General features: G+C 44.6%; 1 protein-coding gene across 3 annotated transcripts; it reads left to right on the forward strand.

The window, feature by feature from the left end:
* Positions 1-615: 615 nt before the first annotated feature.
* Positions 616-25,965, forward strand: rtn4a (reticulon 4a). 3 transcript variants are annotated; one of them, XM_063196564.1, is made up of 8 exons: positions 616-711; positions 825-1,338; positions 9,063-9,270; positions 12,082-12,220; positions 22,409-22,478; positions 23,563-23,609; positions 23,878-23,936; positions 24,495-25,965. In XM_063196564.1, exons 2-8 carry the CDS (start codon positions 837-839, stop codon positions 24,538-24,540), a joined length of 1,071 nt encoding a protein of 356 aa, XP_063052634.1. In that variant the 5' UTR covers positions 616-711; positions 825-836; the 3' UTR covers positions 24,541-25,965. The 3 variants fall into 3 exon arrangements, with proteins under 3 accessions (XP_063052634.1, XP_063052641.1, XP_063052648.1); XM_063196571.1 differs by lacking the exons at positions 616-711; positions 825-1,338 and adding an exon at positions 5,673-6,152; XM_063196578.1 differs by lacking the exons at positions 616-711; positions 825-1,338 and adding an exon at positions 7,100-7,207.
* The last annotated feature ends 1,199 nt before the right edge of the window (positions 25,966-27,164 follow it).

Raw genomic sequence — 27,164 nt, forward strand, 5'->3', positions numbered from 1 at the left:
GACCTCTTTTGGCAGCCATCTTGGATTTGCACAATGAGATAATGATCTCTAAGCCACAGAATATTATTTCAGTCACCATAAATCTCCAACTTAGGCCAAAGAAAATGATCTTTGAACAATTTCCTCCAACATAGGACTGGTTTTAGGTATTCTGGTGGCCATATTTAATTTCTGGCGGCCATCTTGGATTCCGGACAACTTTTTTGACGGCGCAAAAGCTTATTTTGATCGGTATGGTCCAAAGTACAAGAATCCATTGAGAAAACCTTGACAGGAAAACGTTGCGATTATGTCCCGGCTCGGACCGGTCTATAGGCATATAGGGGCCTAACTGAACTACATTAGCCTCAGCCTTTACATTTAACAGAGTACAAGGAACAAAGGTCTCTGCCAAATCTACTCTGCGAGATATGCGAGCTTGGTTGGCATTGGCACAAACAGCTTTCCAGTGATATTTCTCACCTAGCTTGTAGCATACCGTATGATATGCAGCCTAGACTCTAGACTAGTAATCATCGATCCCTGCTGACAGGTCTGTTACACTTGGGGGCGTGACCTATAGCCTAACACACTGTTCACTAAGCAGCCAATTGAAACGCTGAGAATGAACTTTTTTTTTGTCCAGCGCGCTGTGTCTGCCTCTCCGCTGACAACTCCCAGTTCCTACTTTCTCTGTGTGGCTGAAACTGAGTCATCCCTGGCCGTTTTAACGTAAGCTCTTTGAACAGGCCTTCTGTGGACTTCTTGGGGGGAAATCCGTCTTTATTTCGCATTGTTAATTGGCTTTGTATACTTTTGATCAACTTTAATACTTCACTTTCCAGGAAAGAGCGAGGATGGAGGATTCTGACTTCACAGGAATAAGCTCCACGACGCCGTCAGTGGATGAGCTACTTCAGCCAGGGCACGAGTACGGAACCACCGACGAGGCCACTTCTAAACTGTTTGACGATGCTGCAGACTACTTGATAGACACAAGAGAAGAGGAGGCCACGCCGAAAGAATACAATTACGACGACGACATTTTGGATCTGGCTGGCGGCGCGCAAGATGCTCTCGAGAGGCACATGTCCACGTTACCGCGCGAAGCGGAGCCTGTTGCAGAGTCGTTTTCGGACCCAAGTCCGGAGCCGGAACCGGAGCCAGAGCCTGAACCAGAGCCAGAACTAGAGCCAGAGTCCACAGTGCCAGAACCCGAGCCTGAACCCCCGGCACACGAACTGATCAGTGGCTTAGGTGATGCCAGTAAACTTTCAAAAGCGGAAGATGCGCCCAAAAAAGAAGAAAGCCCCGCCGCCGCCGTTGTAACACCAACGTCCACAAAGAAATCAGGCCCATGTAAGTAATTTCTAAACTAATTTCTGTTTTGCAAGAAGTTGTGTTAATTTAGTTGTCCGTAGCATTGTGCAGACGACTTTCAACTTGAGCGTCAGTGATGTGTGTAGCACACAGTCAGTTAGCGCCATGCTAGCCTACTGACAGTGACCAGACAGCCTACTGTTGGTTTGACACACAAAGGGGGTGTCNTGCCGAAAAGTGAGTGCCTGCCAGAATACGAGTGCCCTCATTGAAACCAATGGAAACCAATGACCAATTTTTCAGACATTTGTTACCCATTTTTGCAGATAAATCCGACACAATTTAAGATGGAAAGCCTATCAATAAAGAATCTACATTCCTTCTGGAAGTATTACAAAGAACTGGTTACAATTTCAGTATTATTTCCATAAAAGAATCGAAGAATTGTCATAACAAATGTTACAGTTTCATTCAAATAGCTCATATTAAGTGGAGGACGAGTAATGTTTCATAAGCATATTTTAGTTCATAAATTATGTAATTCATTCTGCAAAAATGTGTATAATTTTCTCTCAAAAAATGTCATTGGTTTCAATGAGGGCACTCGTGTTCTGGCAGGCACTCACTTTTCGGCACGACAGGGGCTTGTATCCACCCTTCAGCCCGCAGCTTCACCCCTCAGCTTCAAAGCAGGTGGTAAATGCAAAGATGTTTGTAAATAAATGTATAATCTTGATCCTTTACAATTGAATACTCCATTTCATAATTGTTCACAATCACAAACCACTGGGCATGGTAATTGTTTGCATCTTACACTAACATGAAACAATATACAGACAATGACGTCAACTAATTGTGTGTTAAATCCAGCGGAGATTATGAGGAAAGATGCAGACACAGGTTTAATAATCACCATGTCCACATGCGTTATTATACCCCTTTGTGTTGTGTTTCTCTATGTCAAGGGGCGTACTAAAGTCTAGGCTTTGTTGAAGCAACAGTTACAAAGAACAGGACAGCAAGAGCAGGGCTATTCCAGCCAGTCTCAAGTAGCCATAGTTTTGACGTAAAACTGAACAGGGAGAATGGCCAAAGAAGCAAGTAATTTAACCCCCTTAATAGTTTATATGCATGCCATTTTTTGCACACGCCTGACACCTTGTGGACGGATAGGGGTGCAGCAGCACGACTGTAGTGACATACAGATCAACATGAAACAGTTCTGCATATGAATGTCATCATAATGTTGTCACTGACTGTGTAGCATATGATGTGGTCTTCCGTTTCACCCTCCTGTGTGTGCACTCACACAAATTCACATCAGTTCTTCTATAGTGTGCGACGATGCTTCTGAGAGCTTGCTTTAGAGTTTGAACTGTACAAAATGTTCAAGCACAGCATGTCGAGTACATGTTGTGCAACACACATGGTACAAGTTGGATTCTGATTTACATAATACATTTAAACTGTGCAGACGGTTGATATTTCTCAAATGAAATCATCACTGTTTTAAGTGAAATAATCATTCTTCATTCACATTGGATCTTTCAAAAAGTGTTGCATAGTTTTTGAGCTTTTAATGGCATTTAATCGCTTTGTGTGCATTTCTTCTATTCTATACAGCCGTAGTTTCTTGAGAAAGATACCTGCGTCAGCATTTTCAACTTTTCTTTGTGGTTTCTTTGAATGATATGGCGTTGTGACGGAAAGAAAAATACTGGAGTTGTTACTACTTCAAGGAACACATGAAATGTAAAGGCACACTTGATGCATTCAATGACATTCATTTGTGACATACATAGTCAAAGTCAAATTTATTTCTATAACACATTTCATACACAAGTGCAAATCAAATCAAGTTAAAACAAGAGAAACAAAGAAAAAGAAGTATTGGATAGAAAAATAGGGACGGGGATTCTAGTTGAAATAGGAGGACATTCAGTTAAATTGCAGAGCACATTTTAGGAGTAAATTCACAGCCACCTACTCATAGCAGGCAACATAATTTGAAAGCACACACGCATCATTCATGAACAGTTAAGAAAAGACACCGATGCAACACAATATAGCTGTATGGGGTCTACATGTACTAGTCTTCTCCTCTTCAATTTCCTGAGTGTAATATCTTTGTCCGATCAGCCTTCAGCTTGACTTTAATAACTGTGCATCGCGTGTTAATATAGAGCTGCTCACTTGCTGAGAAACATTAATCATTTCAAATAAATAATTAATTACTCAGATTTGGGAATATTATGCTCTCATTTTACACCCTGAAGAAAAGTACAGTATTTTTAAGTTTGGATACGACGCCCCCAGTGAAGAAAACACGAATGGTGATGAGTGTGAGCGAGCGTGTGCTACCTTGTTAGCTAACAAGTCAAGATAGATAGCCTTTATTGTCCTCAGGGGTGCCGTCACAGCAGAGCATGCGACTAGATAGACCCAAAATGAAAGAAACGAGATGTTCTAATACTGAAACCACATCACGTGTAACGTTTCTTCTTTTTCATATTCAGTATCTCTGTTTCTTTGCATAGTTCCCTTAGCACAGTGTCAAATACCACGTGGTCCTCCACGTTGGCGAGTCACTCACCACACTCCACTGCCACTTTGACCTTTTGACCTGACTACACGGTGTGGGTAGCCGTGGCCTAGTGGTTAGAGAGTTGCTCTTTCAATCCACGGGTTGTAGGCTCGAATCCCACCTGACCTCTCCCTACACCTTCATCAATGGCTGAAGTGCTCTTCAGCGATTGCTCCAGGGACTGTAACCAAATAACCTGCAGGGTTTCACCCAGCACTTTATTGCTAAGGCGGCCACCTTGACAAGAAACACCTACCACCTTGACTAGGTCCCCTGAAAAGATCAAGATTTCATGTTGTGAATGTAATTTCTTAAGTTGCTTCACCGTATATATATACTTTTAACGCCCCACCACCTTGACTAACAAAAATTCTGGGGGAAACACTGCCCTGTAAATAACTAAGTCGCTTTGGATAATGACATTAGGTAAGCGAAATGTAATAATGTAATGGAACTGAAGAAATGGCATTCGCAACATGAATTCTTTATCTTCTTTAAGGAGGGCTGAACTCTGTTGAGGTGTGAAATGTACATTTGATTTACAAATCTCTTAAGCTTAATGTTTGAACATGATGCCCGTATGCAATGCGTCATCGTTTGCCCCCGCCTGCCCTGTCCCACCCCAGTTCACTGATTAGTCATGTTGCCTGGTGACCTGAGTAATGTCCCGCCAGAGCCATGGAAGTAAGAGTTGTGACAATCGGGGTACAGGAAGTCGGCTGGTGAGACATGATTAACATGGATTCAAATAGTTCTAGGCGGCGGCTTGCTTTTTGCTAGACTAACACATAACCACATTAATTCCAGTGGTGTAGTCTACGTAGAACGCGGGTATACGGAGTATACCCACTTCCAAATTTCAGGGATTTCATTATACCCACTTAAAATTGATTGATCCATTATTTTGAATAGCACAAACATATACAGTATACCCACTTCAAAAAATGTTCAAATATACAGTATACCCACCATAAAAAAGTAGCCTACACCACTGATTACTTCCATGGCTCTGTGTCCTCCCAGAAGAACCGATCCAGAAGTGGTGTGAAGGGAAATGTGAACTGATCGGAGGTTTACGGATAGCAAGGACAGACTAGCCTTAACCCTTAAATTCATGCCTGTGTAATAACCTTAATTTCAGCTGAAATGGCAATGACCAAGTCTTAATCTGTTACTTGAGCTTCTCTGGAATGTCACAGCAGCGTTGTTATGATGTTTCAGCAAATAGTGTAAAAGACTTAGGTTAACCCTTTTTTAAGGCCTACCTCAGGCACTTTTTTGAATGGGGTCAACTAGCAGACTGAAACACACACACACACACACACACACACACACACACAGACACACACACACACACACCCCTCCTCCTACTGTACACCATTGTGGTTTATGTGGTTAGACAGAATGTGCTGTGAGTGCGTGTGTGGGGAGGGGTGGTAATGGATACGCTAAAGGGGGTCGACTCAGGATGCGCTTGGGTGTCGGCTTGGGGCGGGCGGGCGGACGTGTGTGTGTGTGTGCGTGTGTGTGTGTGTGTGTGTGTGTGTGTGTGTGTGTGTGTGTGTGCGTGTGTGTGTGTGTGTGTGCGTGCGTGCGTGCGTGCGTGCGTGCGTGCGTGCGTGCGTGCGTGTGTGTGTGTGTGTGTGTGTGTGTGTGTGTGTGTGTGTGTGTGTGTGAAGTTATTTGATGTCATCTTGTCAACTGATTGGCAGCTGCTGTGCCTAAAGGGTGCAAGAGGTGACCCCCACCCCCCTCTCTGCAGTGTCCCCTGGACACGCCACCACACATTGTCACACACACACAGTCACACACACAGTCGAGCCCCGTCACGCACACGGGTCACCACACCACAGGCACCGGCCACCGCCACCCCTACCACCACCTCCTGTTCTTCCACGGCCGAGAGCGAAAGACAGAGACAGAGGGCTAGAAAAAAGAACGAGAAGAAGAAAGCAAAGGAAAAGGAGAGCGAGAGAGTGTGAAAAAGAGGCTCTCCGGCCAACTGTTCTACAGCTGCTGTCTTTTCCTCAGCGTTGATAATTGCCTGGGCCTTCCCTTGGACAGCACAACTGGCCTTAAAGAGAATAACCTGAGAATAACGGACCGACACCCCCATAGCAAAGGCAACCGAAAGAACACAGCTTCTGCGTCAAAATAAAACTTATTTGGGATTCTACACCAATTCTATAACTGGGTCTTTAAACGTTTTCACATCAACAACAACAACAACAACAAAAAGCAATGGATTCAAAACCGTACAAAGAACAGGGTAACGATGGCTTGTGTTTTCTCGTTTGTGTTCTCTCTTACCTTGCATGATTTGTACAGATATGCTTGCTGACACACACCTGCGTGGTGATTGCACCAGAACAGACCAACTACTGTATGCTAAGGTGCTTTTATTGTCTTGCAGTCTCCATACCTTTTTATAAGTAGGAGTAAAATTGCACGTAAATGAGTCTAGAAGTCTTGACCAAGATGGACCATTTATGAAGGGCACTCTTTGTCTTTTTGCCTTCTCCTATACTTTTCTTTTGATTGGGATATTATATGTAGTGGTGCATGAAGGTTGTATGAGTTGAACAGTCAGTCGGTCAGACAGTCAGACAGACTATTTTGAGGGGCTAGAATTCATGCTGGTGTCCTCCGATGGCTCTGAAGGGTGAGCTCAGGCCAGGGTGATCGGAAAGTTCTGGGGTGCGTGTGTTGACGGTGCAGTTTGTCGGCGGTGTCTTCTTTACTCCTAGAGGGGGGTGGGAGGGAGATGGAGGGTTCGCACAAGCAAGCTATGCTCAGCTGGTAGTGCAGTGCTATCTATGCAACGCGATGCACTGCCTGTGAAGACTTTTGGCATCACCTGCCCTCCTCCTCCTCCTCTGCTATGTACATGATGGATAGACTGTTTTTGATTGATTGGCAACAAGAACATTTATGAAAGCACCCATAATGTTGAATATATTGCTGGTGAATATCATCAGGCATTGTGACAGGTGTAAATGTCACAGCTTTATGTATTTTGTGGAATATGTGTATTCAGTAGTGTATTTGGAGTATTTTTGGCTATTTTTTTCTTGAAAGCTTTATGAAGGTTAAAAATTGTCAAATTATGAGTCTCTTGTTCATTGAAACTTATCTCGGTGTATGCCGTCAATGGAAAATGGACATGCTGACAATTGTTGAAATGTGATATGGGCTTTTGTTTTGAAATTAAATAGCTGGGCCTGATAAAGAGGCGGAAGTAGAATTTGTCAGTGAAATTCAGTTCACTCTGTGGTGGGTGGTGAACGCTGCACGCTAGCAGGAACAAGATGGACTCCAAACAAGGTTTGACAATTATTCTTTTGTCTCAGGGCCAATTATCGCAACTAGCATTTGTGTTATGAGTGGTGTTGTTTATTTTTTTATTTGCTGACATCTTGTAAAACTCAGCATAGTATTTATTGGTATTGGCCCTTGGTGAGGGACATTTGTTCTGACAGCAATTGTTCTGACGATTGGCGTGCCCTCTGTGCTGCTTGGATGTTACTGTAATGTCTGCCCATTCGGAAGCAGCTAGACAACGCAGACTCATGGGTTTCATGATTTCAGTAGCTCCTACATTCAGGCTTGTTTTTAATTAAACTTAGAGCTACTCATAAAACCTTCGTGATTTTTTGTTTTCAGCACGACTGTTACAAATGACACTCCCTTGGTTTCCTTCGTAACCAAGTATATAATAAAGCCAACGTTGTGATTTTTAAGAATTAAATTTCCCCTTTGTCTTTCATAATTTTGCTTCCCAGTTGTGTAACATGTCTCACTGTTCGTGTTATGCTAGCAGAATGAATCGGTTGCTATTTTGAGGACAAATCGAGCGTTACTAGCCAAATGAAAACGATGTCGGTTATCACTTTGCCAACAATCAAAGTCGATATTCAAACGATGTGCAGCCACTGCCGACGTGGTTTCGTACAAATAACTATCAATTGTTGTATACTTTGTGCCGTAAACGTTTGCTCATCCATCTTTGAGAGACGTTTGTGGGAACTAGGGAGAGGGATACCGCTTGATGGTTAACTTGCTAGCATTAGCTATTGAGGCACCTTTCCCCCTTATCTTCAGCGTGGCTGGCAGGCTGTCAGTCCATGATAGAGGGTCAGACATCCACATTGCGGCGTGGCATAATACTAAACACGATGGGGAATATCCTCATTTGATGGACGTGTCATGCTCTTTGTAATAACATGCTGAATGTGTCCCGCATGGATATGTGGCGTGAACACTAACCAAGACCATTTTTTGTTCAATCTGCAGCACTGTAACTCTTTTGAACACCGTACACACTTGACGGCGTGTAGGCTTTGGCAGTCATTGCGTTCCATTAGAACTAGGTCTACCCCTTTTCTTCTTGCATCAACCACAGTTTAAAGCCCCTTCACTCAACGCAGAAGTCCATGCACTGCATCGCATACCTAGTGTGCGAAAAACGTACGCAGGATATTGGTGGTTGAGCAGTGGGCTGTGTCCTCAAATCTTCTCGGTGTGCTTCTCTCTCTCTCTCCTCCGCAGTGTTTCCGTATATATTAATAGAGAGCAGAGGTGGGGGGCTGCGTCGTTGTGGGCTGAAATTGCATTCCGAGGGTGCTTGCTTGTCTATTTGTAGATCTCGTGGCGGTATCCATGCATCACCTTTAAGTATCCCGCTGTCCCACATTTGAAGGGACAAATGACACCTTGAGCACGGGCACATGACGTGCCAGACTTCAAACTTTTTTTTTCTGGAAAGTATGATAAAGGGAATCTCATTTAAAGCCCTTAACTTTGTATGTAAATGTTCTCATCTCATTAACCTGCCCTCTATCAATTAAATCCACACATGTACTCCTCTCAATGTATTGGACTATGCTCCTCTGCCCTCACTGATTAGGGACTTGGATGTATGATGGCACTCTTCAGGACTGTGTTTATGTTTTAATGAGGATATGGAAAAGTGTAATGCAGGACAAATTTCTAAACAGACATTAAAGTGTTGTATTTCATCTCCCCCCCCCTCCCTGCCCCACTTCTTTTCTTTTCTTTTCCTCTCGCTCGCTCGCTCGCTCGCTCTCTCTCTCTCTCTCTCTCTCTCTCTCTCTCTCTCTCTCTCTCTCTCTCTCTCTCTCTCTCTCTCTCTCTCTCTCTCTCTCTCTCTCATCTCTAGTGGTGGACCTACTGTACTGGCGTGACACCCAGAGGTCGGGGGTGGTGTTTGGGGCCAGCCTGTTCCTGCTGCTGTCCCTGTCGGTGTGCAGCATCGTCAGCGTGCTGGCCTACGTGGCGCTGGCCCTGCTCTCCGTCACCATCACCTTCCGCATCTACAAGGGCATCCTGCAGGCGGTGCAGAAGTCCGAGGAGGGACACCCCTTCAAGTGAGTACATCCCAGTTTAGCACCCCTTCAAGTGAGTACATCCCAGTTTAGTGGTTGTACTAGGTGTTGGGAGGAGAGCCTTTGTTGATGGGAGCTTGAGGGTTTCTCTCTAGGAAAAAAAATGGCAATTCGGTAGTGAAAAGTGCAATTTTAACACTGGGAACATACATGTAGACCAATAAAGAAGTGTTTCCTTGCAGCGCAGAGTCTTGGGCCTCAGGGTCCCCTTGGGCCCAGTAGGCCTGTGCAGTAATGCGGCCTTGGATGGGGTTAGTTTCAGGGCTTTCCAGGATGATTTCATTGAAATTTAGGGGGTTTTGAAGTTTGGTAAAGAGAGATGGCCCTTCAGAAGACTGGGGAGGGACATCCTTTCAGGTGGGTTGTACATTTTTAAGAGACCGGCTTTTTTTGTTTCATTTAGTTGAAGTTTTAAAACCAGCCTGAGGTCAGACAACTAGTCATGTTAGAGCATCATGTTTAAGCGTAACCCTGAAGGAATGTGTAGTCCTAGATGTAAAATTGAATTCAGTTTACACAGGTTACTGTGCTGTGTTGGTAAAACCTCCCTCGCCAACCGTTCATTGTTAATGAGCACCATATGCTAGAAGTTGACACATTTTTAACATCAGAGACAGAATCTCGTCTTCTATAAGAAAAATAAGTCAATGCTGCACATCCTTAATTCAGGATGAACTGGTGTTTTGTCTGCGTGACAAGCGTAGACAGCCAAATATGGCCTTGCGTAGCCATAGTATTTTTCACACTCGCCCACTAATCTCATCTAATGAAATGTCTCTAATTCCTTTCTTAAACCGCAGCTGAGCATTTGAGAGTTTATCCAGGCAATAGACTGGTCTTAGTCTGAGACCGCTAAGAGGCAATTAACCACCAAAGTCTTTAAAGAAACTCTAAGCAGTTTACCGGTTGGAGTCAGAACGGTGGACCCTCAGAGGGAAGTGGAATCGGGAAAAAATACAGAGTTTTCCTGCTTCAAACTTGGCTTAGTGTGGTTACGATAGCCGACGAAGGGAGGTGACACACACTGAAAAGCCTTTCACCCAGATTCAAGTTGATGAGTCAACGAAATGATGTTGCAATGCAAACGTTCGGTTTCAGGTTGAGAAACGTCATTGTGTTTATGCAATGTCTTCTCTCTTGTGATTTCCTTTCCTGATTAGTCAGAGATGTCTGGTGTTCCACCCCTGACGCATCTTAAAAAGGACTGTCACCATTAGGCAAGGGGTGGGCAAACTGAGGTTAGGGGGTCAAAGACGACCCCCTGCTTTGTTCCACGTGGCCCGCCATGATGTAAAAAGGATTTCCTGAGCTATTTTTTTGACCGACAATGGTTTCCAACAATCAGAGGTTGAGTTGTGCGCAGCTAGGGTCGCGCAGCCAGGAGAAAACAAAAATTTAGAACCCATGTATACATTGCACAACATGGTTTCAGTACTGACGTGCCATATTTTTCAACAGCTGCAAAAAACGCCTAGCGAATGCCTAAGCCCTTTTTGGGATAAGGTGCCCCCAGCCTTCAAAAGTTAGAAACAAGTGATGTTCTTTTTACATCGGCCCAGTGCAAGCGTAGTTTTATTAAGTATGCGACCTATAAAAGGCAAAGATTTGCTGCCCACCTCTGCCTTATGAGATATGATCGCATGATGAACACACAATGGGGTCTGTGTGTCATCCTGCATTTTTGGCCTTGGCCAATCAGGGCCCTGTGGCTTCCAAAGTGGTGTTAATAGGCCACTGGAGTTGCTGTCGCTCAGCACATGTCTAGCACATGCCCAGAGAGGATTAGCTAATCATTAGATGATTTTGTATTTGCCCTCCATTGCCAACCACCTGTCTTTGCACCCAGCTCCAGCTTTACATCTATTCAGTCCTACTGAGTGATATGACATGAGAGTTAACTGCATTTCTTTCTTTCTTTTTAAACTCACGATTATCCACGGGGGGTGGGGGGTGGTGTTACTGTGGAACAGCGTGCTAAGCCCCCTTCATGTGGTCTTGCATACCCATTCAGACGCAAAATTCTTTAAAACTGGAGACCCCTCCCCCCTCACCAGTGTCCCTGTTTTCATGACCTCGTTTAATTGCCTGAAGCCTCAAACGGTTCATTTGGAGCACAAGGTTAACTGAAGGGCACCAGTGCCTGCCGTCAGCATTTATGAAAAAAACATTGATGGAAAAGCTCAATTAATCTGCTCACTGAGGAAAAACGAGTCGACGTGGCATGCTCTGTAAAGGCATCAAAAGAAGTGGTGACTCTCTCCACATGGTGTTGGTACTGAAGGTGTGTTATTGTCCTTCTCCCTGCAGGATGCATCTCAAGCATAATGATTAAAGTGTGGATGCACTGGCAATGATTTTAATATGTCCTCATAATACCATCAGCAGGGTTGTTATTGTACACTAAAGCTTCATCTAGCTCAGTGTTTCTCAAACTTTTTCAGACCAAGGACCCCTTTGTCCCCCCCAAAAATGTTCAGGGACCACCTGTCAACTGAATTGACAGTTGTAGGTTGCTGGAATTTAATTTGACACTGCTTTTGATGTAGACTAGATCACTTACTTTTTTCACATTACAAGCCTGTCTTACTGTGGTGAAAATATGACCGTAGCTATGTTTAGCTTTGTAATAATATTACTAATGTAGGCTAATGCTAACTTGTCTTTGAAAAGTAGAAATACCCTCGCGGATCACCTGAGCTCTGTCGAGGACCACTAGTGGTCCCTGGACCACACTTTGAGAATCACTGATCTAGCTGTACCGTAACGTAATGTGTCCTGCTCTTCCTCCTTCAGGATGTACCTGGAGCAGGACGTGAGCGTGCCGAGTGACCTGGTGCACAAGTACAGCGAGGGGGCGCTGCGCCACCTCAACACCGGCATCAAGGAGCTGCGACGCCTCTTCCTCGTCGAGGACCTCATCGACTCCCTCAAGGTCAGTCCAGTTCGACACCATGCGCCGTTTGGTATAAATGGGTGAATGCCTTTGTTTTTATTTTTTTAATTTTTTTTTGAGGCTCAGACGTCGCTAGTTCCCATAAATGAATTCTCAGTAATTGGTAATTAATGTACTGCAATGAATGTTTCTTAGACGATTCACTGAAAGCAAAAGAAAAAGAATCCTTACAATATTTGTATTAGCTGTGGTTCCACCAACCTGGTATGTGCTACTACTAAAACACCATTGACCCATAATTAAATAAACCAGTGGTCAGTGCCGGAGATGTCAGTCCTGGGTTCAGAAAGTAAAAATCTTGCCACAATCACATAATATGTGCTCTAAATGCTTAGACTAGTTCCTCTGTCAATTCATCTGTGTTGGCGGGAAGAAGATAGCTGAGAGGGGAGGCCCAGGGTGGATGTCGGGTTGGGGGCGTTTATGATTTAACAGGGGGTTTTCGTTAAAATAACAGGGGGCATTTGTTTAAAAAAAAGGGTTGAGCACCTCTGACTTAGACCAACTGTGAGTGCTGCTGGTCAGAGCTGGCAAAAGGAGCACATTGGCCTAGGTGATTGTTTTTGTGGCATGTGGGCCTACTGGATTGTTATCTATGCTGTGGAACAGAGATGCATTTCAGCCTCTGCCTCTCTCAGAAACGCCAGCATGAGATTTGCTGCTGTCCCGCTCAGACGTTTGCGTGGGTGCGATTAAAACGCCCTTTGAGCTGTCTGTGTGTGAACAGACTGGTTTAGCCACGGAAAGACTTTTGTGTGGACACACACACACACACACACACACACACACACACACACACACACACACACACACACAGAAAGTTTATATAATTTAATTGAAGAGGACAGCTAGAGCAGGATGTACAGTCACTGTCCAGTAGTGGCCCAAATCCAGTGGCAGAGGAGTTAGACGATCAACAGGGTTTAGTGTTGTACTGTATATGACATGCTCTACTCTCTACCAGAGCCATACAGAGGGGAGAGTCGGGCAATCTCCGCTGTGTGCTTAGGCCGACTTCCTCATTAGCAAAATTAGCTGTTTTAGCTTCTCAGTACTGCTCAGCGTTGCGAGTGTTAGTTCCTAGTAGTGGGCGTAGCACACAGCAAATGCAATGCGATGCAATGCAGGGAATATGACAAGACTTGCTGTTCGTAGTAATAACTTCAGATTAACATCACAGATACAAAACTGTTGGGATTATCACCACCGAGACAGTTGATGGTTTACATATTTGTGGTGATTACCCCGCAGTATAGTTCGTTAGTCCTTATTTTTGGCTGTTAATGTGGTGGTTCTATGTTGAGTCTATGGAAAGACAGCCGCTTTAGGAACACCCTTATCTCGCTGAAAGGCGGAGCTGCCATTTAATTCCTGGTCCTCCAATCGCGTAACTCTCCCTTCTGTATGGCTCTACTCTCTACTGTCATGCGGTTTTATTGTAGCAGCATTACAGCAGTTCAAGTCAAATGTACTCTGACCCCTAGAGTGCCTCATTTTCACATTCCGAGGCGAGGCACATTTTTTGGTGGTTAGTTTGGCCAGGTACTGTGCAGGACGGGAGGGGCATTTCTGTTGCAGAAGGATCGGCGAAAAGCTTTAGCTTATGTACACAATTTTTTTTGGTGACGTTCTAGAATTCATTGTGGAAGTCGGAGCGTTCCGTTCCGTAACATTCTGTTCCCACTGCTGTATAGCTTCACCGTATAGCCTGATGCTTTAGCTGCTTTCTCTCACGTTGCGAGTTGCCATAGTGACATGGAATAGAGCACAGACAGTTAGGTGACCACAGCCTAGTGTGACCGGCAGCTTAATTCCCTCCCTCCTGCAAATCTTATCCAAGCGTCCAAGCCTGGACGATATAAAGAGGGGAAACTCATGCGTGTCGAGGCAGTGTGTGCACTCAGGGAAACGAACAGTGGTGGTGGTGGTGGGGGGTGGGGGGTTGGGGGGGACAAAGGGGTCAGTTGGCCCAGGCCCAGGGAGAGTAGGAGGGGAGCCCAGAATTGGGTCCTCATTACATTGTATGTATTGGGTGGCTGGGCCTTCATATGACTGTGTCCCTGGCCCGGGCAAAGCTGCCAGCGGGCCTCTTGTGCGTGTGTGTATAGTGGGGCTGAGGGACGGGGGCGGCCGGGGCAGGGGCAGGGGGCATTCTAAGATCCAGGCTCCACAAGGGGCTCATTGTGAAGGGTTTTTGGGCTGGATGGGGGGGACGCCAGGGGTGAGGCGGTGTTTAGGCCCATGTCTGATGAGCACAGCCCGATGCCAGCACACACACACAGGCTTTTTGGGGTAGGTGGGGGGACACTGAGGGGTGACCACGAAATGGTCTCGCATCACAGTAAGCCAAGCTGATGGTTGCGGATGCAACCAAATGTTTGATTATCTCCATGGTGTGTGTGTGAGGCCAGTTCAAATCTGCCTGCCAGGCAGCAAATACAGTATTTTCTGCCACATAGGTTTTTTTCTCTTTTTGGACATTTATTCTCAACCCAAAGTCTCCTAAATGTCTGTTCACATGACACCACATGGATCCTGGAGAAGTATGGGCTTGTTTCGTCTCTTCAATCTCTCTGTACGCACACCGGACACATGCTAGCATTTCCCACACAACAGGTAGAGGGGGTCAGGTGTGGAGGGTGCTGTTGGCAGGGAATCAGTAGAGCAGTAGAGCGGTTGGGAGGGGGGGTGTCTGGACAGGCTGTACCAGAGATTCTTGAAGTATATAGAGATATGCCAACATAATAGGTTTCTACGGGCACCTAACGTGAGCAGGTTCCGGTCTGCCTAAAGGGGCGTCATAATGCTCCTACAATGAATAGAACAGTCCTTAGGTCTGCCTAAAGGGGGATCCCCCCCCCTCCCCCTTGCAACAGTAGAACCCGGAAACAATGGGCCAATGGAACCTCTCTCTCTCTCTACTCTCTCTGGCTGTACTCTGCCAGGGGCACGGTTGAGTGGAGGGGGATTTCGTAGTGCAGGAGGTGCACCAAGAAGCTTGTTGAGTAGTAAACCAGGTTCAGTTGGCCACGAAGTAGAGGTAAATCAACTAATAGAAGAGCCTGGAGTCCTCATTTTCTTAACTATATGATGCCTGCGTGTACATCTATTAGCAGGTGTACCCCTTCCAGTAGGTTAACTAAGCCTAGTTAATCACTTAACCATGTTCTTACTACAACCCCCTGGTCAAAATCTGTAGGCAGCGTAGGCAACTTCTTGCAGAAAATTGTGAGTGATACTATGGCCAGTGTGATGCTGTTTGACTATAAATCTGCTCAAATTGGATATGGCCTCATTCCTGATGCTGGTGTGCTCACACTTTCCTCCACTCCCGCTGGCTATTATGCAACACTGGTCATGAGTCCAAGCTGTGTGCGCTTTTTTTTAAGGCTCATTTGGCTGCCTTTGAATGTAAAAATAGACATTTTTGTCACCAGGCCAACCTGCCTTTTCCCCTCTGACACACTATTTCTCCCTCCTCTTTTCTGCCCCTGACTTTTTAATTGTCCTATACCCCCATGTCTCTTTTGCACTTGCTCTCTTTTAGCCTGTCTGTTTCTATCTGTCTGTCTGTCTTGTCTGTCTGTTTTTCTTGCGCTCTGTCTTCGTCTGCCTGTGTCTTCCTCTCTCTCAATTTGTCTTTGTCTCTCGTTCTTTCTCTCTTCCACTCTGCCACCTCCACCTTTTCCTCACTTTTTTCTTTAATTTGTTCTGATGGTTGTTGGAACAATGCCTCCACTGTTCTCCGTTTCCCCCCTATGAGTCTGTGCAGCAGTACACAGGACTTTTATTTTGACACCTTGCCATTTGGGGCTTTGCTGCTCAGGGCTTGATGTCTTGCTGTTTCAGCAGGTTGCCAATTGTGGACATTTACAAGGGCGCTCTGTGGTTGGTTGCTGTGGCCGCAGCCTGCGCTGTGGTACAGAATCTTCCGGTGGTGAATTGATCTGGTCAGGCTAGCTGCGCTAGAACTGCATCAAAATGAGACTGTGTACGATGAAGGGCTGTGTCAAGAGGTTGGATTTAAAATGGGATGGTACAACACTAATCAGCCCAACAAACTATTGAAAGTCTTTCTGAAACATGTACCCTTATGGTTTATGGTGGTAGACCCAAAGTGTTGACTAGCATTTTTCTAGCAAGTCCATAGCATGTCTGGAATGTTTAGAATATTGGTCTAAGGGCCAGATTTCACAGGCAACTTGCCTGTCAATAAATATGTAAAAGTGTAGGCCGGTATAACTTTGTAGCCATTTAATTCCTGAAAATTGTACTGAAGTGTAGGTTTAGTACAGTAGCTTACTGTACAACCTAAAAGACCTCTAGCTTGGATAATCATCTCATGAGTGTTGTGTGAGCTTTGTATTTAAAAGTTGTCTGTCTTGTAATGGCTCTGCGGGCCACAAGAAATGGCTCAGCAGGCCGCATGTGGCCCACGGGCCTGAGTATGCCCACCTCTGAACTACAGCCTTGTGGATTTGCAATAAGAAACAAGTAACATTAAGCACCAATGGCACTTGATTGAATCATCTTGAACTCATGACAGACTGCGTAAGACTGCTTTCATTGTGTGTCAGTGACGGCTGCATAGCTGGATCGAATGGCAGAGGGTCACATTGTGGCCAGTGTGCTGCTGTCACTCACATTTGTAGGGAGCCTCGTTCTGTTGAAGTGTTTTAAACTCTTGGCTGTGCTGCCCTACCAAGGCAAAGGAAGCCTTATTCTGTTTAACCCATTTCAGCCTGATGACCCTTATATGTTCAAACAAAAGGGTAGTTCCTCGCGCTTCTGCTTTATCATCTGGTGCATCGACGGGAGAGAGGCAGGAAGATGGTCTAACCATCGAAACGTTAGTCATGTTGTGCACTTGAATAAAAAACACAAAGAATTACATCTGTGCTGCTCCGCTGTTGTCCTTCAAGCTGCCTATATGTTGTTTGACCTTTGGCACCTGGAGACACGCATACGCTGCTGGGTATGTTACAGCTGAATGAACACGTTCTAATGCAAGATGGGGGGCCTTGGGGTTTAGATGAACTTATTTCATGTTTTTATGTGCATCAGAGGCTAGGATATTTCGTTTTTTATAGGCTGAGGGCAACTTTCCCAACAATGGCTTAGGCATTCAGCAAGCATTTTTTCCCCAGGTGCTTTAGGCATCAATGGATTAAAGGGGTGTGCCACTATTTTGGGGCTTAATACAGTTAAAACCGTTGGCCAGGGCTTATAAAGGTGGTAAAGTGTCTTATTTTTCATGTAAGCCATTGTCTTGTTTTAAGACAAGTTAAAAGAGGGAGCATGTCGTTAAGCTAGTGAAAGTCAATGGATCCGTGTAGCATGCTACAATGCTACAAGGAGCCATTGACTTTCACTAGCTTAGCGACATATTCTCTCTTTTAACTTGTCTTAAAGCAAGACAACAGCTTACATGAAAAATAAGACACTGTACCACCTTTATAAACCCTGACCAACGATTTTAACTGTATTAAGTAAAAAATAGTGGCATATCCCTTTAAGTGTGCTGGCTGTGCTGCCCTAAAGGCGAAGAGCAGTAACTAACTACACCAACATGGAAACTGACATAAAGGTCTTGACATGGCAATATCTCTAAAGTCAGGCTCAAACTACACAACTAGCGATTGTGTGTCCGATTTTGGCTTCGGGGTGCACCGCACACTGGAAATAGAACGTCGGGCATTGTCTCGGTGGCTGCGAGCAGCGACAAGATTGACAATTGCGATTCTCTTCTAGTCGCAAATATCAAACACTGTTTGATTTCTACGATTTGAGAAGTTCTATCTTAGAACGTCGCTCACGACGAGGAAATCTTTCCCGACAATCGCTTGCGATGGTCCTGGGGGGTAACGTTCCACCGATTGTCGTANGGAGGTTTTTCAGCCGAGAATCGGCGCGATAGTTGTGTAGTTTGAGCCATGCTTAAACGGGACACATTTGGACCGTAAGGCTTTGTCACAAGATAAAGGAGGAGTCATTAAGACCATTTTCAGTTAAAACTCATTGAGCCTTTTATTGGGCAGTGTGCTTATCCAACACCCAAAGGGAAGTACCAACTCTGAAAATTGAGACTGGATTTCACTTTGGAATCTTTATTTTATTTGTGAAGGCTTGATATTTTAGCTGGATGGTTGATCGGATTTCACCAAACCCCACTCCCCCCCACCCCTGTGTGTTTTGATCAGCTGAGATGGTTTATGGCTTTGACCTGGCACAGTATGCCAGTCATTTTTATATGGTGACTGACTGGCAGCGATCCCTGTGTGGTGTATATCACTCCTTGTTTTTGTTCAGTCAACTTGCAAATTGCACTGATTCAATACCAACCCATTCATTCTAATATGAGTGCCACCAAGTGCACTAGTTTATATTATTATTATATTTAGTTTTATATATTGCTGGACAATATCATCAAGCTTTTTTCTAAAACAAAATATCCCAAATCACCTGTTAAAAGCCATATACAGGCTTGAGAAACTTGTGTTTTTCTACTCAGTCCAAAGGTTTGAGCAGTATTTCATATCTTGCAAGTGGTGACCATTTAAGCAGGACCTTCATGGTTTGCACTGATGACATTGAACACCAAGTGTCCACTACCAGCTTCTACCATCCTACTAAGTGTCCAATTCCTCCATACTAAGTGTCTCCTACCACCTTCTTCCTGCCTACTAAGTGTGCATCGCTTGACTTGGTGTCCACAACCCTGCCGAGTGACATTCTACTGCCAATGGTTCACTCCTCTTTTAGGGCTTTCAGGCCGACCAGAACGGAGCTGGAGCCGGTGCCCGCACCAGTTACGTTCAGCACTAAAGTGTTTATCTGCGAACCGCCCGTGTTCATACCGGGCTCTGAACTTTTCCCGCACGTGACCCGGATGAACCTGCTGACGACCACACTGTCGTCACGGTTCGCAGAGAAAAACCTAGTATTTTGCGGTTCGCCTTGCGAACCAATTTTCCGGTTCGCGAACGCAAATATCTGTGGCGTGAACACGACGGCCGGTTCGCGATTAGGTGCGGGAACGGGCTCCAGCACGGTTCTCAGTCGGCCTGAATGCGCTATTAGTGGCGCCGCCCGCCTTCCTCGAGTGACCATTGAGTGTCCTTGAGACTGCTACTCAACAGTATTTCTCCCCCCACACACACTTGTATTAAGAGCTAGGTGTGTGTGTGTGCATTGGCCGACTGCTCAGCTGTGACTTGTCTGGTCAGCAGCATTCACGGAGCCCCGCTTGCCATCAGCAGCCTGGCCTATGGCCCAAGACCACCCCATCCCCCACAGGCGCCTCAAATTAGGCGGGACGAGCCTACGTACGTACGGCCGCAGTGTGTGCATGCATGGGCGTCGAGAATAGTAGAGTATCATTTATTAATCCAGAGGGAAATGAAGGTGTCCAGTAGCATGTACCAAATACAGGAAAAGACACAGACATTACACATATTGCATATGTATTCATTTACCATACATACATGTATTTATTTACCATACATGCATATATTCACAAAGTCATATCTCTCTCTCCCACTCACACACGCACAACACACACACACACACACACACACACACACACACACACACACACGATAGGGGACTGGAGGGCTCAGACGGACCAGCTGACCAGCTCGGTCATGCAGCCAGCCAGGCCTCTGGGGCAGTGAAATGCCTCCGTGTATGGGGTGTGAAGATACCGTCTGGCAGGAGGGAGGAAGGAGTAGAGAAGTGTTTGAAGAGCTGGTTGAAGAGTAGTGAGGATGTAGCAAAGACACTAGAGAGAAGGGAGTAGTGCGGCATGACCGCAAGCGGAGGCACTTCGTTCTTCTGCTGTCAGTACTGGTAGCATGGTAAAGTGCAATGCCACTGCCCTGTTCCACACTCAAGCCCTGGCGGGACAGGATACCGTTAATTTTCGACAGCTGTCATTAATTATTCCCCGCAATTAACGATGACCGACGGCTGTTGTTCATTTGGCCGCAAACTGAACATTGACAACCGGATGTCATCACTTGACCGGGGCCGGAACTCGCAGCAGCCGCTCGCACCCACAATGCTATTCAAATTCCAGACATCCAGAGTGATTTTCCGGAGTCACATTTTGTAATCCATCATGGTGTCGCATCCACTGTCCATGCGCACTGTGTCCCCAGGCTACGTCCCCGTACTACACCGTGGCCAATGCATACATAGTTTTTTTCCCCCCAATTGACCTTCTTTGGTACATAGCTGGGAGAGGAAAGGGAGGACAGATAGAGACTGGTGGATATGAGACTGTCGCCAGGGGTAGGAAGGGAGGGAGCGTTGGGGGGTAAGGGGTGGTCAGAGAGGGTAAGGTTTCCCCTGCAGCCTCTGCCCTTTCACACGGCCAGAGCTCAGGCTGCACTTCTAACAGCTCTCTGGTCATTTACAGGCAAGGGGAGGTGGGGGTTTGTGGACACAAGCACAAGTGTTGACTGATGGGCTGGTTATTAGTATTCCTCCGTCTGTGGAATGCCCTTTTTTTAGAGGTGCACCGAAAATTCGGCCGCAGAAAATATTCGTCCGAAAACGCAAAAAAGACACTTTCGGTTTTCGGCTGAAAGCCAATTGAGCGGCCGAATAGGAGGCCGAATTGAAAATGAATTGAAAATGGCCATTAAATAAACTAATTTCAGTTCTACTCTAACATTTGAAGACATCAAATATACATTTATTTTCTTTCAAAAACATGTCAAAACATTTATTGTAAACCGTAGATTTCAGCAATATTCAAAAATAGTGAAAAACCTAACTTTTGATCACTTTTGACTGAACTGTAATAATCGGTTTCGGTATTCGGCCAAGTGATTAAAAAAGGTAGAGATGCACTGAAATGAATATTTGTGGCCGAAACCAAAAAATAATTTATGTCCCCAAAATCTTATCCCCTAAATCATTTTTCTCCATCTTTTGTAATTGCTTTAGATTCCCTAATGTGAAGGATGATGTAAATATTATGCATTTTTAGATGTATCCCAGCATCTCTATAAGACGGTATGTCTCAAACGCATTTTTCCATCTGAAATGCTTTCTTGGAATTGTCATCCCCTCCTGTGTCCACAAGGCGGCGGTGCATCGACGGACACATCTTTGTCGCGCGCCTGTCGGACTTGTTTGATGATTTTAAGTATTTGGCAATGCACATGTGGTTGTGGAGCAATGAGGTCTATGAGACCCTGTGCTGTGGGAGTAGCATAATTGTATAGTGTGTGTGTGTGTGTGTGTGTGTGTGTGTGTGTGTGTGTGTGTGTGTGTGTGTGTGTGTGTGTGTGTTTTGTTTGGAGAGGGAGAGCTTGGCATGAGTGGGACTACACACTAGCCCTGCTGTGTGTGTGTGCTTGCGTGCGCGTGCGTTGGGGTTTCCCCTTCTCATTACCTGGCCTTCCCACTCTTGGCACTGATGTAACCTAATACTAACTGCCCTGGCCTACTACTTATACTGTACTCCATTGGGGGAAGAAACCAGTTCCTGCTATTGGGTTGCTCGACACATTTGAGACATTTCCTCATAAACTTTGGGGCATTTCCAAACACACTCTTGCAGAAATGATCGAGTTTGAAAATGCCCAGACAACAAAATTGGAAAATTCCACATTTAATCCAACAAGCTGAGTGTAGAATGCCACAACCTTGTATTGCTTGAAAATTCAGGATTACTAGTTGAAATGCAGTGATTCAACCAGTCATTATTTTGCAGATAAAATCTGACGTGCATTCTTTACTGGACGATTGGTGGATTCTATTGCACCTTTTAAAATGACTATCAGCAGCCAGGCTAGCAGAACAAGTCCTGTTTGACCGGTCAGAGTATATTATTTGGTTCAGTGTCAATCTATTTCTGGTGGTTAGATCTCTACATCATTCAGAATACATGAGATTATTTTCCTGATTTGTTTGGAATGTTGTGATTTTCCAACCTGAAAAAATGCATCAAAAAACGTATAACACCATGTGCTCTGTATATATGCCTGATTTTCAACCAAATCTAATAACACCTTAACAGGCATGAAACATACGTATCTAGGATCTGCTTGATATTCTGAAAAATGAAATGAAAATGTTGGGTTGATGTTGGGTTGTTTTCTTCTGAGCTGTTATTAATGTGTGTATTCATTTGGTGTTTGTGTGTGTCTTTTGCAGTTTGCCATCCTGATGTGGATTCTCACCTACATCGGTGCCTTGTTCAACGGCCTCACTCTCCTCATCATGGGTGAATACTCTCACACTCACACTCTCACACTCACACACACACACACACACACACACACACACACACACACACACACACACACACACACACACACACACACACAGCCAGAAGGCATACATTATTGCACAGTGATGTTACTTGCATCAAACATGTATCACCACCTGCTTCTCATATTCTCTCTCTCTCTCTCTCTCTCTCTCTCTCTCTCTCTCTCTCTCTCTCTCTCTCTCTCTCTCTCTCTCTCTCTCTCTCTCATGAAAGCATTCCTTTGGCTGTGTCCCAGACATGGTAATGGAGGAGAAACGGCTAGCGTCGTAATGTTACGTAGACTAATAAATGGTTGTTGGCAGCCCTCTCGTGCAGCTCTGTCTTCAGTTTTGCACTTGTGCGCACCGTCCAAGTTAGTCATGTAATGGCCCTCATGTGTTTCTAATGTGCTGCATTCAAGTGTCAAGGGATGAGGCAATAAGCAGACGTGGCTGTTTTTCAAAAGGGCTCTCAACTGTGTTGTGTATGGATTGAATGATGTCTTTTTGATTTATCCCTCACACACATATGGATTTTGGAAAGGCATTGGTTTTGCCCTCTCGTTTACACATAATGTGTTGGAGTGTGCATTTCAAAACTGGTTTTAGAAACATGTCGTTTAGGGTGCTAAAACGCACTTGTCACAATGGACTTCATTTTTATCCACATATGATGACACGTATGCAAATTTTAAATGCAGATTTGTTTAAATGTTGACATAGCCAGCACCTTGAAGGTGCACTGTGTAATATTTTAAGGTGTTCATTTCCAGAATCCATGCTGCCCATTCACAAGTGTTAACTTTTTAACAAATATTTACCACCACCATCAAATTCCAAGTATTCATTATGATTGGGAAAATTGCACTTCATACATGAAAAGGTGGATCTTCTCCATGGTCCGCCATTTTGAATTTCCATCAATATACATTTTACGCTGCAAAGCTTGCTGTACCTTGGTCATGGTGGTAAATATTGGTTTATTATTTAGTAAATAAAAATAGTGGCCACATCCTTTTTGTCTCTGTCCTGACTCCCGTTGTCATTTCATTTTCTAGGTCTGGTTGGAGTGTTCAGCTGGCCAATCATCTACGAGAAGCATCAGGTATGTAAAGTACACACACACACACACACACACACACACACAAATAACGGACACACAGTGGAACTCCAACTGAAAGGATCTTTTTGGTTTTGGTTGGCAGTTTTTAGCTGCAGACGTTCAATTCATTAGGAGATGTGCTGTAGGGGAGGTGGGGATATTACATGCTCGTGATGTGAAGCGATGAATGCTCATGTTTCTTCTGTTTGGCCATCTTGTACATGTCCTGCCAGGCGGCATAACAATTGAGTCTCTTTCGTCTACCCCTCAGACCCAGATTGACCATTACTACGGGATGGTGACCAGTCAAGTCAAGGATGTCGTCGGAAAGTGAGTATGACTTCCTGTGAAGTAACCGTTGACTGCTGATGCAGGGCTAGGAGGACAACGATGCCCAAAAGGTCTTTTAGCAGCCCTCCTCAGGGTCTTGGATGGGGATGGACGTTTCCTCCAAATCATCTGCTTCATGCTATTGTCCCTTACATAATTATTACAATTCAGTTTTATTTCGTTCATCCCTTAAACGTTCTTGATAATCAGGATTTCCATTTTTGGCCTAAATAATCGTGATTATCATTTATCTTCCATAATGGTGCAGCCCTAGCCTATCTCAAGTACTGTACCAGAGATTCTTTAAGTATAGAGATATGCCAATGTAATAGGTTGCTATGGGCACCTAACATGACCAGGTTCCGGTCTGCCTAAAGGGGTGTGTCATAATACTCCTAGCATTGAATAGAACAGTCCTTACACCCCCCTCCCCCTTGCAACAGTAGAACCCGGAAACAATGGGCCAATGGAACCTCTCTCTCTCTACTCTCTCTGACTGTACTCTAGTTAAGTGTCCAGGCTGACGTCCTGTTCGTCTCCTCTTCCCTCCCTTTTCAGGATTCAGGCCAAAGTCCCTGGAATGGCGAAGGCGAAGGCAGAATGAGAAGATGGAACTTGAGCTGGTGTGCGCGCGCGTGTGTGTGTGTGTCTGTGTGCGTGCACATGAGTGTCTGTGACTTGTCTCTGTCCCTGTTTTGGGAAGTGTGTGCGTGTGTGAGAGTGATGGAGGCATTGTGTGTGTGTGTGTGTGTTTGAGATGGAGGGGAGAGAAAGATCGAAACGTAGCAAGTTGGTGCGATTTGAAAGAGGGAGAAGAACAGCAAGGCCTTTCGACATTGTAATGTAAAAAGCAAAACAAAACCTGTATTTCTGTTTGTTCTGTTTCTAGATGTTTCTTTACCTCCTCCAGTCCCATGATGAGATGAGATTACCCCCCCATGCTCTAGTCTGTCTGATGATCAGTCTGTTTCTGTCAATGCCAGCTCAAGACGTCATGCTTCACCGTAACTTAAAATAAATAAGGAAATAAAACTTACAAAAAATAATAATAAAGAAATAGCAGCTCTTTGTTTTCTGTCTTTGTAACACCAGTAAGGCGTGTTTTATCTCAAACCTGCTTTCACCACACTTTGTCACAAGGGAAATGTTCATCTGAGATGAAAGTTGTTTGTTTTTGTTTTTTTCTTTTCTTTTTGCGGTTATCCCAGGTGCATAGTTATTGGTTTCACATAAGCGTTAGCGAAGTTATCATTTTGTTCTTAAAGGGACTGAAAAGGCATACAGGGGATAACGAGGCTTAATGTGCAAAAGTCATATTTTTTTTTCTATTGTCTATGAGGGTGGCGGAATGCAATTGACACGGTGCTTGTTTTTTTTCCTCCATCACATTTGCCATTTTAGTAAGTGAGTCCACGCAAGACGAAAAACTGGCTGTAGTTTCCAGCACTTGAGTGTTTGATGGTGTCATTTTTTAAAAAGTCTTTCAGTCAGTTGCCCACTTTCTTCTGGTTGTTGCTGTCATTAAATTTAAGAAACATTCTAGTTTTTTGTATTATTTGTTTTGATTTCCTTTGCGTGGCTGAACTGCACAAAAAATTAAAAAGTGAAGCCTTCCACTTCTTCCTGTGACCCTATTGCAGCTGATCTAGAAACGAGTGGAAGAAACAATGAAAACCATTGAGGGAAAAAAAGGAGAAAAAAGTTTACAAAAGCATGGCGGCATTGCTTGTTTCTCTCTCTTTTTTTAAGTTTCCTAGTTTCCTTTTGTGTTTTTAAATGTCATCGTCTTCCATCCCATCCCTCTAAGCTGTGGATTTCTCTTCACTCCTCCCTACTCGTCTTAACCAACACTTCCTGTTTGCTGTCACATCACCAGTGATGTCATATATTGTGGGCGGAGTCTCTGCCCCACATTCTTAGGGATTGGTAGGGAGGGGGTGGGGGGTGCTGTATCTGTGAAAAGCGCTTCTGTAAAAGTAAAAAAAAAAAATGTAAACAAGAACCAATAAACGCATAGGCAGACACCTCACTCTGTGGTCTATGTGTATTTCTGTCTTGCCCTGTCTTGTCTTGTGGTTAATACAGCAACTAAGATGTACAGTGTTTTGTAAGGGGTTTTATTGTAATATTTCCTAGCCTTGGTGTGTGTTGTGTTTTGAGGCTGAGAAAGGAATCAACGGTCCAGTTAACTCGGTGGTTCCCAACCTTTTGGGATCCCATACACATTTTTTCATGACAAAATGTAAAACATTACTGAGCTACACACGTTGTAGGGTATTAAACCTGTAGATATTTATGACCGTCCAAGATTGTTAATGGTGTTTCAAAAACGATTGAAAAGTTATGTTATATTAATTAGTAATATTTATCAGTGTTTTTCTCACACACTTTCAGACATTTCAGGCGACCCTATTTAAGTTCCAGCTGACACCAAAGGAGTTCCCAAACCCAGTATTGGGGGAAAAAACACTGAATTCCATTGAAATGTTACAAAACACATGTGAGACCCTTTGGCCATCTGCACAATACTGGAGGCATCATCTAGGACAATGTTTCCCAACCAGGGGTACGTGTACCACTAGGGGTACGCGAGCACACTGCAGGGGGTACTTGGAAAGATATTATTATACAAATGTATGGAGCAGTCACATCAGGACAGAGAAAGTGATATAGAACATGAATTAGGGGGTACTCATGGCACAACTAAGAGATTTAGGAGGTACGCGAGACAAAAAAGGTTGGGAAACACTGATCTAGGAGGCAAAGTGCCCCAGTCGTCCTGAAGCAAGTAGCCGGGGTCAGCTCTATGTTCCCACGGACCATTGGTCCCACAGCACATTGGTCCCACATTGCTAAGACTTTTGCGTTTTTTTCAAAGTTAGGCCCAATGGTTTGCCTGGTTAACACCAGACCTAATCACAAGTGAGATTAGTCTTTCAGATCGAAACGATTGTGTAGAACTAAAGGCAGTATGGGAGTTCCCAGGCTACCCAATGGTCCCACAGCCCATTGGTCCCACATCACTAAGATTTTTTTATTTATTTTTTAGGTCCGTTGGTCTCACAGTCCATTGGTCCCACATCACAAACACTTCAATGGGCTGTGGGACCAATGGGCCTAAAAATTCAAATAAAATAGCAATGTGGGACCAATGGACTGTGAGACCAATGGGCCTAAAAAATGAAAAGAAGTCTTGGTGACGTGGGACCAATGGGGCGCGGGAACATA

This window comes from Engraulis encrasicolus, chromosome 1 (assembly GCF_034702125.1).
Source record: "Engraulis encrasicolus isolate BLACKSEA-1 chromosome 1, IST_EnEncr_1.0, whole genome shotgun sequence".
NCBI classification, from domain to species: Eukaryota; Metazoa; Chordata; class Actinopteri; order Clupeiformes; family Engraulidae; genus Engraulis; species Engraulis encrasicolus.

Bases quoted from the DNA above. Each gene is read 5' to 3' on its own strand.
- rtn4a (XM_063196564.1), top strand. From the start codon at position 837: ATGGAGGATTCTGACTTCACAGGAATAAGCTCCACGACGCCGTCAGTG. The intron at 12,221-22,408 runs GTCAGTCCAGTT...TGTCTTTTGCAG, and splicing joins ACCTCATCGACTCCCTCAAG to TTTGCCATCCTGATGTGGAT. The intron at 23,610-23,877 runs GTATGTAAAGTA...TCTACCCCTCAG, and splicing joins TCATCTACGAGAAGCATCAG to ACCCAGATTGACCATTACTA.